This window comes from Peromyscus californicus, unplaced genomic scaffold (genome assembly GCF_007827085.1).
Source record: "Peromyscus californicus insignis strain IS unplaced genomic scaffold, ASM782708v3 Scaffold_9__1_contigs__length_137607984, whole genome shotgun sequence".
Lineage (NCBI taxonomy): Eukaryota > Metazoa > Chordata > Mammalia > Rodentia > Cricetidae > Peromyscus > Peromyscus californicus.
The window spans coordinates 99,097,895-99,111,576 of NW_026294617.1; the positions used below are offsets into that span (position 1 = coordinate 99,097,895).

Below are 13,682 nucleotides of genomic sequence, written 5' to 3' on the forward strand. Positions count from 1 at the left end.
AAGTAAATAATAATAAAAATAAAACATGAAATAGGATAGAATAAGAAAGTATACAGATATATCACATGGGCCCTTAGAATATGTGTTTTGTGAAACAGTTGCATTTGTACATGCACTATACACAAAAATGACATACTCAATGTGTATACTAGTCATGGAGCATAATTATTCATGCGGTGGGTTAGTGTAAACAAAAATGGTCTGAAAATGAAAAGGGTGCGTGTGACAAAATGTGAGTCCAGATGGTTTTGCAGAGGCAGGTGGGAGTCAGCTATCATTTGGAACCTCATAGACCATAGCATTTACCTTTGTCCTTTTGAAAAGTATTGAGTAAAGAAGGAATACTAAGAGACAAACATTTTAGAGGTTCATGACACAAAATGGAAGTAGACAAATCCTTAGGAAATTAGTATAGTAGCTTAATAAGAAATAATGGTAATTCATCAGTGTAATAGCAATAAAAGTAAGAGTGGATAAATTAGAGAATTGTAATTGGGAACCAAAAATCTATTATGTCAGATGTAGTATGAATAAACAATGTATCTTGCATATAACAGATATTAAGACATGAAACTTTCTTCTGTTGATTACATGGAGGTCTCGGTTGTTCTATCATTCGGAAAGTATCCAAATACTCATAGCATATTTGGAAAACTTTCTAATGATGTTTGAGCTAATTTAATTCCTTTTTTTTTTTTTTTTTTTTTTTTTTTTTTTATGAGACAGGGCCTCTCCATAGTCCTGGCTGTCCTAAAAGGCTAGCCTTGAACTTGCAGAGGTCTTGCTGCCTCTGCCTCAGGAGTCTGGTATTAAAGATATGCACACCACACCGGGCCTCCTCTCACCTGGCCCTCCTCTGTTGTTTCCTTTATGATTTCAAGAGCCATAACCAAAATTCGGACTTTCAATTCTGGAACAATTCAATAAAGATAAAAGACCAAAACTTTGAGCTCCAGTAGATTGGGATTAGATGTCTTAACAGAAAACCCTTTTTATTTTGTGATCTCTTTTAATCTTCATATGAGCCTGTAAGTTAATTGTATAGATTACACGTCTGGAATTATATATTTGGTATAAGTTTTTTCTTATACCAAATACTACCCTTTTACTATATCATCCTAAAATTACACACACACACAAAAAACCACTCTCATAATCACAAGTTTATTTGTCCAGTCATGGTATGTGAGATTACTGGACATTCTTTGAGCTTCTTTCAACAAATAATCTTGACATGTTTTGATAAGCTGGATACATGTGCATGTACATGCATTCTCGGAAAATGACGCTAATGGAGCCAATGTGCTGACTGGACACGTCTGTATCATTCTCCCATCTGACTCTGACAGTAATCTCTGGAGCAGGTGTGGTCAGTGTGTTCTCCATAAATGAGCAGAGTACAGTGAAGAAATGATTTAACAGCTCCTGAGGTCATGTAGTAAGCGGGAGATGAAGATTTGGGAAACATTGCTCTCAAAATATATTTCATCTTTAGTTTTGAAGACAATTCTGTGAAGGGAAAATATGACCTTCTACTAAGTGACGCTTTGAAAGTATTTTTACAATTAAAAAAAGAAAATTCTGTATCTTAAGAATTAAAGCCAGAGGCCGGAGAGATGGTTCAGCAGTTAAGAACACTGCTGCTCTTCCAGAGGCCCCGGGTTCCATTCTCAGCACCCACATGACAGCCTACAGCTGTCTGTAACTCCAGCTCCAGGGGATCTGACACCCTCACACAAACACACACATGCAGGCAAAACACTAATGCATGTAAAATAAGAGTAAATAAATTATTTTTAAAAGAATTAAAGCCAGATAATTATGAGCACAAATTTTTACATTAGAGCTTATCTAGGTTTTAATTTCGGTTATCAGTTGAGAGTATATATGCATTTTATTTTAGCCTCTAAACCTCAGGTTCCTTGCATTGTGAAATGAAAAGAAAGGTAGTTTGCTTATCATAGAGAGTTGTCAGAATTGTAGACATTTAGTGGAAACTGCTGTCATTAGTAGTTCAGTGTTTTCTGTGTCTAAAACTAGAATGCTGCTGAGGTGGGTTGTGGGCTATTTGTGAAACCTGGTATGATGTTTCTTGGCTGATACGGTGTTTTCTCCTCTCTTGTTTTTTGTCCCCCGAAGGATTTCAGTTTTTCTGACTGTTAAATGAGAGGATGATTGCTCACAAACAGAAAAAGGCAAAGAAAAAACGTGTTTGGGCGCCAGGCCAACTCTCTGCTGCTATTACAACTTCTGAAATGGGGCTCAAGTCCGTAAGTTCCAACTCCATTTTTGATCCGGAATACATCAAGGAGCTGGTGAATGATATCAGGAAGTTCTCCCATATGTTACTATATTTGAAAGAAGCTATTCTTTCAGGTTTGTCCACTGTTTTCTCAGTATTCTTATGGGCTACTTTGTAAAACTTGAGTGCCAGCCTAGTCATGGATAAATATGTATACAATTGCAAGAGCAGGGCATTCTTCATTACTAATTTTATGACTCCCCCCACCATGTTAAATGCTTGCAATGTAAACCTTTTTGTAATCAGATAACAGTACAATACATAATAAAAGCCTTGTTAAGTGTGAGGGAACAAGAGCACAAAAGAAAAACTAGTTTTGAATTTCAAGCAGTTGAGTATGTTTTACATTAGCTGACTTGAGAACATTCCAGTTTTAACACTTCTGCTAACATTTACTGATCTGTGATAGCAGACTATGTTTGTAGTTTACATTGCTGATACTTTTGTCTAAATTTGTTCTTCATATTTTTTCCAAAATTTAATCCAAGCTGACTTTAATGAATTTTTTCTTAATAATAAACTTAATTATATTTTGATGATCTGTAATCTTCTAGAAATAAAGCACAGAATTTATTTTCTTACCTAATTAGAATGGATAACGAAATAGGAGGCTTGATTCTCCTGAAGCAAAGAACTATATATCACTGGCTTGATTGGAGAAGCTAAGTCTTTCAACTGTTTGTGCTACTTTAATATCCACATTTGGTGTCAGTGACAATTAATGGTCCAGACCATCCTCTTCTTTAGTGATAAATAGCAGTTCACAGTGGCATCTCCAGACATAGAGAGTGAAAATATAGATGACCCTCTTGGGCCTTCATAGACATTTATCAGATTTCAATGATTATGTTGGAGCATATAACTAAAGCACTTGTTTTCTAAAACCACATCTTATGTTTGTTTTCTTTCTAACTTAACTATCATTTTCAACTTAAAGTTTCCAAAAGAATTGGACTGAAATGAAAGGTTCAAAATTTTAGTACTTAACATTTGCCATCATATAGTATTCTTTGAGATTGTGTAAATATTATTAAAGAAATTGCTCACAGTCCTGTTTATTCTAATAGCTTGATCTTCAAGTCTGACTGTGGATGACTGAATGGTAGTAAAGCTGGAAAGATACCCTAACCACATTACTATCCCACAACACATCTCAACAAAATGACACTTTCCACTTACTCGAAGAAGTATGGCTTCATAATAAAGCCTTATTTTTAACTAGGTTACTTTTTAAGTTGTCATTTGTATCTTTTTGATGTGTAGTCTATTACTGGTTGATTTTAATGTATAGTCTATTACTGGTAGGTTATCTAAAATGATATCTTAGGTAATATATTATTTACCTCAACTTATGGTAGGGTATAATTTAATGTTTCCAGTTAACTAAGTTTTTGTTAATATAAATGAATTGTATTAGAATTTCTATTGGTGTTTATTTTTCTTAGGAAATTTATATTCTTTCAAATCTACATCTTATATAGTTTTCCATTGTATCACAGATTTAAAATCGTATTTTTAAAACAAGCTGTATCACTTTTTATCTAAAAATTTGAGTTTCAGTATGTGAGTAGACAATCCAGAGACTAAGAAGAGTCTCACCAGTCCTCAGTAAGAAGAAAAAGGTGGTTATAAGATACAGAAGGAACTACTCTTTGAGATAAAATGGTTCATGTAAGCCAGGTGGTGGTGACACACACCTTTGATCCCAGCACTCAGGAGGCAGAGGTCGGCAGAGCTCTGAGTTCGAGGCCAGCCTGGTCTACAGAGTGAGTTCCAGAACAGCCAGGGCTACAGAGAAACCCTGTCTCGAAACAAAACCCAAAAAAGGTACATGAGGAAGTAGATTTATTCAGTGAAATTTAATTTAAATATTGGTATGAACATTATTCTTTTAGTAAGAAAGTACTTAATAGATTATCAGTACTACCATAAAAGGTTTTAAATGAGTGTTTTTTGTTTTTTAATGAAAAAGCAGCATCTAGTAAGGTGGTTCAGAGGATAAAGTACTTGCCTCACAAGTATAGTGAGAGTTTGGATGCTCAGAACCTATGTGGAAGCCAAGCAGAGTAGTAGCCACCAGTAGTTCCAGCACTGGTGGAAAGACAGGACGCTAGGGACAAACTGCCTGGCTGGACTACCGTGACTGCTGAGATACCCTCAGAGTGGAGAGAGCTCCCAGAAGCTTCCTGGGGTCAGCTGGAGGCCTCCACACACAGCACCCACACAGGAACACATGTGTAGGAATGCCTGTAGAGCGATGGAGAAAGACTGAAGCTGAACACGGTTCCATATTTATTTATCTTCAAGTTTTGTGATGCATTTTACAGAGTTATCCCCTCTTTCCCTAAGACTCAGATTTTTTTTTTTTTTTTTTTTTTTTTTTTTTTTTTTTTGGTTTTTCGAGACAGGGTTTCTCTGTGTAGCTTTGTGCCTTTCCTGGATCTCGCTCTGTAGACCAGGCTGGCCTTGAACTCATAAAGATCCGCCTGCCTCTGCCTCCCGAGTGCTGGGATTAAAGGCGTGCGCCACCACCGCCCGGCTAAGACTCAGATTTTTATTGTGAGTTTTATAACAAATGTTCATTAATCTCCTGAGTAGAACTATGATTCTCCTTTTAGTTGAAGAACTAATTGGAAGAAATAAGTTGTTATCAAAGACCTCCGTGTTCCTCACAGATAGGAGATATGCAGTTTCACTCCAATGTTCTCTCCCTCCCTCCCTCCTCCTCTCCTCCCCCTCCTCTGCCTCCCTCTCTCTCATCTCCTGCACATGCTCTAGCTGACCCTAAATTTACAAATGAACAACTCCTTAAAGTGAAAGACCTGAGGACCGAACCTGTTCTCTGCCTAAGTTAAGTGATAGAGTTTGATTTTCCTTCCACTGCTTATCTCCAAGGTGAGGCTCCCCTGTAGTCTTATACAAGTAGCAGGTGTGGAATTTTAAGTTTGAGATTTCTATCTAGTATCATTAAGGTACATTATGAATAATTATAGGAATAAATTGTGCATCTTATATTAAAAGGCTGAAGGTACTCACTTGTGCACATGTGCTTTGCATTTAATTATGTAGATTTATATGTTTAATTGTAGATTAACATATATGTATATAAGTCCTATTTCAGGTTTGTGCCCCCCCAACCCCCACCCAGGTCTGTAGGAGTAATCTATTCTGCTTTCCAAAAAACAGATTCACAAATGTTCTCCTAGTTTATGCAGTACTTTTTAGAAAAGATTTATTTTGTGTTTATAAGTTGTTTTGCCTATGTGTATACCACATGTAGTAAGTGCTCACATAGGCCAGAAAAGGTAGGATGCTCCTGGAGCCTAGAGTCATAGATGTTATGAGCTACCTGATGTGGGTGCTGGGAACCAAGCCCAAGTCCTCTGCAGAGAGCAGCAAACACTCCTAACTGCCAAGCCATCTCTCCAGCTTTTTAGGCTGTAGTTTTAAAGTATGCTTCCGAAATCTAGGAATTTTAAAATTTGAAGACTTTATAATTACATAGAAGGAATACTGCAAAATACAATGTTTGAAAGTGTAGAATGATATAAAATATGTCTGTGGGAAAAACAAGTTGTGATTGTTCTTATAACTTTGCTTTTGTTTATGTAACCTGATTTGTAATGGATTTTAATGAGTGTTTACCATGGTAATTATGGCGCTTTGTTCTCGGCTGTGCTGTGCTGTGTTGTGTGGGACAGGGACTTACTGTGACGCTCAGGTTGACTAAGTAGTCACTTGAACTAGTGCCTCCTGCCTGAGCCTCTTAGCGCTGGAGATTACAAGTATACACGCTCCCCTTTTTCCTTAGCCTCTCCACACCTTTCCTTTTTTGTTTTTAAATAGACCAGGATTGAAGACACGTTTATGATGAAGCCAGGCACGGTGGCGGCGCACACCTTTAATTTTAGCACTAGAGATGCAGAGGCAGGCGGATCTCTGAGTTCGAGGCCAGCCTGAGCTTCATAGAGAAACCCTGTCTCAGAAAAACCAAAGAAACCAAAAAACCAACAACAAAACATTTATTATGAGAGTCAGATAAACTAGTTAAATTGTCAAAACAACAAACAACAACAACAAAAACTTTTGGAGGCTGGAGAGATGACCCAGTGGTTAAGAGCACTGGCTGCTCTTTCAGAGGACCTGGGTTCAATTCCCAGCACCCACATGGCAGCTCTCAACCATCTCTAACTCTGATTCTAGAGGATCCAAAGCAGACTTCTAAAAGCATCAGGCACACTAGTGTAGCTAGAGTTTTCCTGCCTGGCCCACAGTCAGGACAAATCTTTGTCACCCGGCCAGTCCCACAGCCGCTCAGACCCCATCAAGTAAACACAGAGACTTATATTGCTTACAAACTGTATGGCTGTGGCAGGCTTCTTGCTAACTGTTCTTACAGCTTAAATTAATCCATTTCTATAAATCTATACCTTGCCACGTGGCTGGTGGCTTACCGGCATCTTCACATGCTGTTTCTCATCATGGCGGCTGGCAGTGTCTCTGACTCAGCCTTCCACTTCCCAGCTTTATTCTCCTCCTTGTCCCGCCTATACTTCCTGCCTGGCCACTGGCCAATCAATGATTTATTTATTGACCAATCAGCAACACATTTGACATACAGACCATCCCACAGCACACTAGTGGTGCACAGATGTACATACAGGCAAAACACTCGCATAAATAAAAGTATAAAGTTAATTAAAAGATTTAAAAGTTAGCCAGGCGGTGGTAGCACTTGGGAGACAGAGGCAGACAGATCTCTCTATGAGTTTGAGGCCAGTCTGGTCTACAGAGTGAGTTCTGGAACAGCTGGGTCTATACAGAGAAACCCTGTCTCAAAAAACCAAACCAAACCAAAACAAACTTAAAACCAAATTTTATTTTGTAAAAACACAACTCTTAAAGTGTGACTTAACAAATCCTAGGTTCTAGATTTGACAGGGCCATAGTCAGAAGAAGTAACATTAAGTTTCTGAAGCAAACTTTATTGACTAGCAGGTGTTAAATAAAATGTTAATATGTTAAATAGCATAGTCTGTTGTGATACATTCTGCATGAATTCCCAGTGTCAGTTGATATCCTGACTTGTAGGTTAACCCAGACTTTTTTCCCCATGTGATATATAAGGAGGATGTATAAGATCTTTCTCAGACTGTAAATTTTTACCATCACTAGTTAATGGCAACCTCACAGTCTGCCAAATTTGTAAGATACAGGAAACATTAAGTTGCTACCCTTACTGCTCTGTATCTGTCACCTAGAAGTAACTATCTTTAGACGTAGTTTCAAATTCATATCACTAAGAGAAGTTAAAGCGAATATTAATTGGCTGTGGCTTAGTGACTAAAACATACAGTAAATCTCTTAAGAAATATAAGTAGCTCATTTAGTATACTTGTATCAGCTCTTTTGGTATTTTGGTCTTCTACACTTGCCTAGAAGGAATTTATTGAATTTAACAGCATTTATAGTAACAACTTTACATATTTAATGGAAGTTAAAGCCTGCTAAATCATGTGTTGCAGAATAGCTATTATTAATCTATAATTTCTTTAATCACATGGTAGTTTATCATAAAGATTCAGAGCTTGGATGTGTGGTACATGCCTGTAATCCCAGACCTTGGGAGGCTGAGGCAGGAGGATGGCAAATTCAAGGTTACATATATAGCACGACACTCTCCCAGCAAAAGAGCTGCGAACTGTAGATAGGTAGCTAGTTGAAGAAAGCTGCTGTTCCTCAGGGTTCAGTTGTCCTGTATCAGTAGTCATTACAGCAAAAAGTTGAAGTTTGCTCCTGATAAGTTCTGACTGCTGTTTTCCTTTGTTGTTTGCGCTTTGTTCCCTAGAGAGGTCAAGCTGAATTAACAAAACCTTTTTTTTTTTTTAAAAAAAGAATTGGTCAGGTTTTCTTTTTTTAATCAAGGAAAACACCATGATTTTGTTCATGTATTTACTCAAGCATTTCCATGAAGTGTTTGCAATATAAACACTGTGGTATTGTGTCAGTGCCTGAGAACCAAAAAGTAGAGCTGGCTGGTCTGTTTGCACTTCATTACTTGAATGTAGTCGGAAATCAACGGCACAAATGGGTGAAACAACAAATTAAAGGTCGGTTTGTCACGTTAAAGGGGTAAACACACAATCATGGCTGTTCTAGGAAACTGGTATTAAGAGCAGTTAAACTTCCTTATGTTTGCATCTGTAATTCCTTTGTAGCCTAAATCAAAGGGCAGGTATTACATTTATAATGTGACTACATTCAAAGTTGTACTATATGATAGTAAATGTAAGTTGACGGGTTCAAAAATATTTTAGTGCAATATATTCCAATTATTTGATTTCTAAGTTATTTACTAATGTTGATTTTTATAGTAGAATGAAATTCAAGCTTTACTGTTTACTTTAAGCACTGAGCCATCTTTCCACTGCCTCAGGTCTGATTTTAAAAAGCATCATTCTCACAGCTAGATCCCATGTAGGAACCGACAGCAAAGTAAAACATTTATTTATTTATTTATTTATTTATTTATTTATTTATTTATTTATTTTGGTTTTTCGAGACAGGGTTTCTCTGTGTAGCTTTGGAGCCTGTCCTGGAACTCACTTTGTAGACCAGGCTGGTCTCGAACTCACAGAAATTCACCTGGCTCTGCCTCCCAAGTGCTGGGATTAAAGGCATGTGCCACCACTGCCCAGCTATTGTTTCTTTTTTATTAGCCAAAATATTGTGGAACCAGGCTATATATATATTTGTTACTAAATAATTCTCAGTGAAGCATGTCTGTTTTCAAAGGCATTGTATTTGAATGGATGTTGGGTTTCCTAATAAGGATCTGATTTGTATGCATTAAGACAAAAGGCAGTTTCATGTTTATTGGTGGATCTTCCTGGCAACCTTGTGAGGTAGGTAGAGGAGACACTGGTATCAGCTCTCTTTTACTGATAATGAATACTAGTCCAAGAAGCCCAGCATTTCATTTCAAAGAAGTGGCGGCCTGGGCTTGGATTTTTTAGTCTTAAGTCCAGAGGTTTCTACCACATGCAGCAGTCCTCTCAGCCTTTTGCTTCAGGTGATCTTGCCGCTCTTCTTTTGTTTGTTTGGGCTTCTTTCTTTTTTTGGAGGGGAGGTAATTAGTGTTGCTTCAAGGAACCGTTTAAGCTCCTTGGACATTTTTGAAAAGTTGCCAGTTGCATAGTAGGATAGGAGACTTTTACTTCATAAAAAGAATTTGAGGTAGCCTTATTAGAAGGAAGAAAGAAAGTTTGGTGTAAGTGAAACTTTTCTTGAATAGTTCATGATACAGATAGTTGAGAGCTAGCTAATTTGTGAAGTTTCTGGTGAAGTATTATCAGGATATGCTAATGTCCTAATATGAATCTTCATGATTAGCCTTTTCTTTATATTCATTTCTGTTGATTTATAGACACTTTTAGATGTATTAAATTATAGGGAACTGGAAGTTATTTTAAGTAACTCATTTACTACCTTTGGAACAACTTCAGTATCTGCAAGGGCTTCTTGTGTAAAAATAAAAGAGTTTCAAGTTGGTAAACAATTTATGCTGATAGTTACTGGGATGTGCTGCGGAATTAAAACAAAAGACCCTCTAGTAGGGAATATACTGCAGGTAACTCTTAGCAAGTTGTGGGTTTTGACTCACAGTGCATAAACGGCTCCCAAGGCTTTGGCATGTGATAGGCAGCACATGATGATGAGAGTGTGCGCTAAAGAGAAATCGCTCACACCATCACATCACAAGCTCCAGAGCAGAGAGAAAGGTCTGGGCTCTCACAGTTGTCTTCCCTGGCACTTCCTCCTAAAGTCTGTGCTCGCTCCCAGGAGTGCCACTCTGGGACCACTCCTTAACAGATAGGTCCCTCATCCTCACATTTCTTTCTTGATAGTGCTGTGAGTAAGGGGAATATTTGGTGGATATGGGAGAATATTTTGGGTTTTTATCCTGAAGATAGTTTTTCTTTATGGTTATTATCTTTCATTATTTCTAAAAATATTTACATAATGATGAGATAACTGACTTTCCCATTTTTGTTTTTTTTTAAGCTCTTTCAATAGTGGTAGTATAACAGTAAGAGCATGAATTCTGAAACTATATACTCTGGGTTCACATTTGGGCTCTACAGTTTAATAACCTGATAAATTTAGTGTGCTTCAGTATTTTCATCTGTATAATGGTTTGTTTGTTTTTTAATTGTCTACCTAATAAGATTGTGGAACATTCAATGAGACAATATTAAATATTTTGAGACAGTATTTCCTTTAAATATTTTTTTGGAGCAGGGTCCTTTCAAGACAAGGTTTCTCTGTGTACCCCTCGCTGCTTTGGAACTCACTCTGTAGCCCAGGCTGGCCTTGAACTCAGAGATATGCCTGCCTCTGCCTCCTGAGTGCTGGGATCAAAGGTGTACGCCACTACACCCAGCATCCCTTAAATATTTTTAAGCATACCTAATCTATACTAAGCACTTGTTAATAAATACTTAGTTAGTAAATAAACATTACTGAGCATTAGTGCTATGCAAGGTTATAGAAGGAAAAATTCTATCAATATAATATTTAAGATATTTGTGTTTTCAGACTTTTGAGCATTATTTCACAGTTTTAAAGGTAGTGTGAATACAGGTTCAGGTTCACTTGAGATGGTGATCCAAAAATAAGTTATGTTAGTGTGATTGTGGACAGCACCTTCTCTTTTTACTCTAAAAAGCATTTTGGTTTGGATGAGAAGTTACATGGTCACAACCTCACAGATCTGCATATTCCGACCATAGTGGACCTTGGTTAGGTTGTGGGCTCAGAAAGAACACTGCTAAGAATACTGGGCCTGCTGAAGCTTTTGTAAGAGTATGTAGAAGTCTAGATTTCTTTAAATGTTCGCCCAATTTTCATCATTAACTGCTAATTTAGCTTTTGTAAAAAGCAAAAACTTCACTAAAGATCTGTAAATCTTAAAAGTAAATTATATCCCAGTTTTTAAATGTACAGATCAAATGATGCTTCTTGCACATATACCATAATTAATGTAGAGAACCAATTCTAATGTGGAAACTTAACTTTTTTAAAAAATTGGTTAATATATCAGACTTTTTAGGGATTTTGAGTTTGTTACTATATATATTAAAGACATAAGGTAGGAATGAATGGTCCTATTTAGTTGCCTCCTGAAGTCTGAAGAGTATGTTTAGACTGGGAAAAATGAAGAAGTAGTATTAAATTGGCAACACTATGGTAGCCTTTAAAATCCTTTTTTATTGTTTCTTCGTTGTCTTCATATTTATTATTATTATTGTGTGTGCATGCATGCATTTGTGTGGGTGCCTATGCCACAGAACACATTTGGAGGTCTGAGGACAACTTTGGGGGGGTCGATTCTCTCTTTCTACCTTTATGTAGGTACTAGAGGTTGAGTTCAGGTTGCCAGGCTCTCAGAGCAAGCACCCTCCCCACTGATTCATCCCACTGGCCCTAGTTTTGTTGGTTTTGGTATTTTGTTTGTCATTTATGGCAGGGTTTCTCTGTGTAGCCCTGGCTGTCACAGAACTCACTCTGTAGATCAGGCTGGCCTTGAACTCAGATCTTCCTGCCTCTGCCTCCGCCTCCGGAGTGCTGAGATTAAAGGCTTGCACTACCAATGCCCGTTTTTTGAACAGGGTTATATGTAACTCCAGCTGGCTTCAGACTCACTATGTAGCTGAGAATGACCTTGAACTCCTACTTTTGCCTCCACCTCCCAAGTGCTTGGATTAAGGTTTGCACCAGTATATCTGGTCCTGGTTTCTGCAAGTGCTAAGAAGGGTATAATTACAACAGTTAAAAATGAAACTGAATGTGTAGTGGCTGAAAGTATGGAACCAGTGCTTTACCAGAAGTATCTTCATGTCTTCTGTAGCTTGGATTTCTTGAACTTTGCAATGTCAATTAATTTTTTAATTGTTTTGTTTTCCTTTTAAAGACTGTTTTAAAGAAGTCATTCATATACGTCTGGATGAACTTCTCCGTGTTTTAAAATCTATAATGAATAAGCATCAGAACCTCAATTCTGTAGATCTTCATAATGCTGCAGAAATGCTTACTGCAAAAGTAAAAGGTAAGGAAGATGTCCTAAGGGTGGGCCACTGAGGGCAAAGAGGATCCACGCTGACTGTATGTCCACCCTCACGGCATTGTAGGATTTGTCTGAATAAAGAATTTTACATATTTTAATAAATAAATATTCCCACCAATTCACACCTAAAGATTTCTTAAAAGTAAAAACTGTTAGGCATGGTAAAAATTTATTCTTCTGGCCGGGCGGTGGTGGCGCACGCCTTTAATCCCAGCACTCGGGAGGCAGAGCCAGGCGGATCTCTGTGAGTTCGAGGCCAGCCTGGACTACCAAGTGAGTTCCAGGAAAGGCGCAAAGCTACACAGAGAAACCCTGTCTCGAAAAACCAAAAAAAAAAAAAAAAAAAAAAATTTATTCTTCTACCAAACAACCAATGTTTGAAACTTCAGTTTTGTCAATGAGTTTACCCCCTTTTAAGGTTGTTTATTACTATCTACAGACCCTTTGCTAAGTGAAGAGAGTAGTGTTAGAAAATGGTCATTTGTAGTGACTTCAGATGGAAAACAGCAAGGCTCAGTTTAGTATGTGAAAAGGAAATGACAGTTTTAATCAGGTATGTGTGGAGATGTATAATACTAAAACAGAATTAAGAATTAGGATATTGGCCTCCGTAATGACAGCCACTTGAAATTGCTAAAATTATTCTGGACTACAATATATAAGAAAGGCTGAGTGGAGGGAGTATTAGCTAGGTTAGGAAATTGTGAGAAATAATGGACTAGATAAAAATTGCAGATGTGAGCCGGGCTGTGGTGGCGCACGCCTTTAATCCCAGCACTCGGGAGGCAGAGCCAGGCGGATCTCTGTGAGTTCGAGGCCAGCCTGCGCTACCAAGTGAGTCCCAGGAAAGGCGCAAAGCTACACAGAGAAACCCTGTCTCGAAAAACCAAAAAAAAAAAAATTGCAGATGTGAGCTTGAGGTGGGCCATGGTAGCTGGTAGGATGCCAGGCATTTGTCAGGAGGTGTTTGAAGATGAAGACTTGTAAGGGAAGATGAAGGCTCACAGGAAACCAGGGTTGGAGAAGATGGACAGACTGGAGGAAGGGCTGCCAGGCAGCAAGAGAGATGGAGGTTCAGAGGTGCAGGCTTTAAGAAGTGCTCATCAGAGTGAACCGCCAGTGACCAGACAGCAGGGCTTCCAGTAATGCACTGTGAAAAGTGGTGTGTGGACAGTCAGAGGCGGGTAAGTGATGGGGGGGGGACGGGCACCCCGGGGCACAGCAGGCCGCCCGTGCTAGTGAAGGAAAGACTCA

The 13,682-nt window shown here is 38.1% G+C and overlaps 1 protein-coding gene across 4 annotated transcripts in view; it reads left to right on the plus strand.

Moving 5' to 3' along the window:
• The window catches only part of Arhgap29 (Rho GTPase activating protein 29), a 68,112-nt gene that overhangs the window by 16,487 nt on the left and 37,943 nt on the right, over positions 1 to 13,682 (plus strand). For 3 of the 4 annotated variants that reach the window (XM_052730597.1, XM_052730596.1, XM_052730598.1), the window contains exons 2-3: positions 2,140 to 2,376; positions 12,276 to 12,410. In XM_052730597.1, coding sequence (XP_052586557.1) covers positions 2,172 to 2,376; positions 12,276 to 12,410 — 340 coding nt within the window. In that variant the 5' untranslated portion in view covers positions 2,140 to 2,171. Of the gene's footprint in view, positions 1 to 2,139; positions 2,377 to 12,275; positions 12,411 to 13,682 lie in introns of those variants that run through there. The other variant, XM_052730599.1, reaches the window with a different exon arrangement.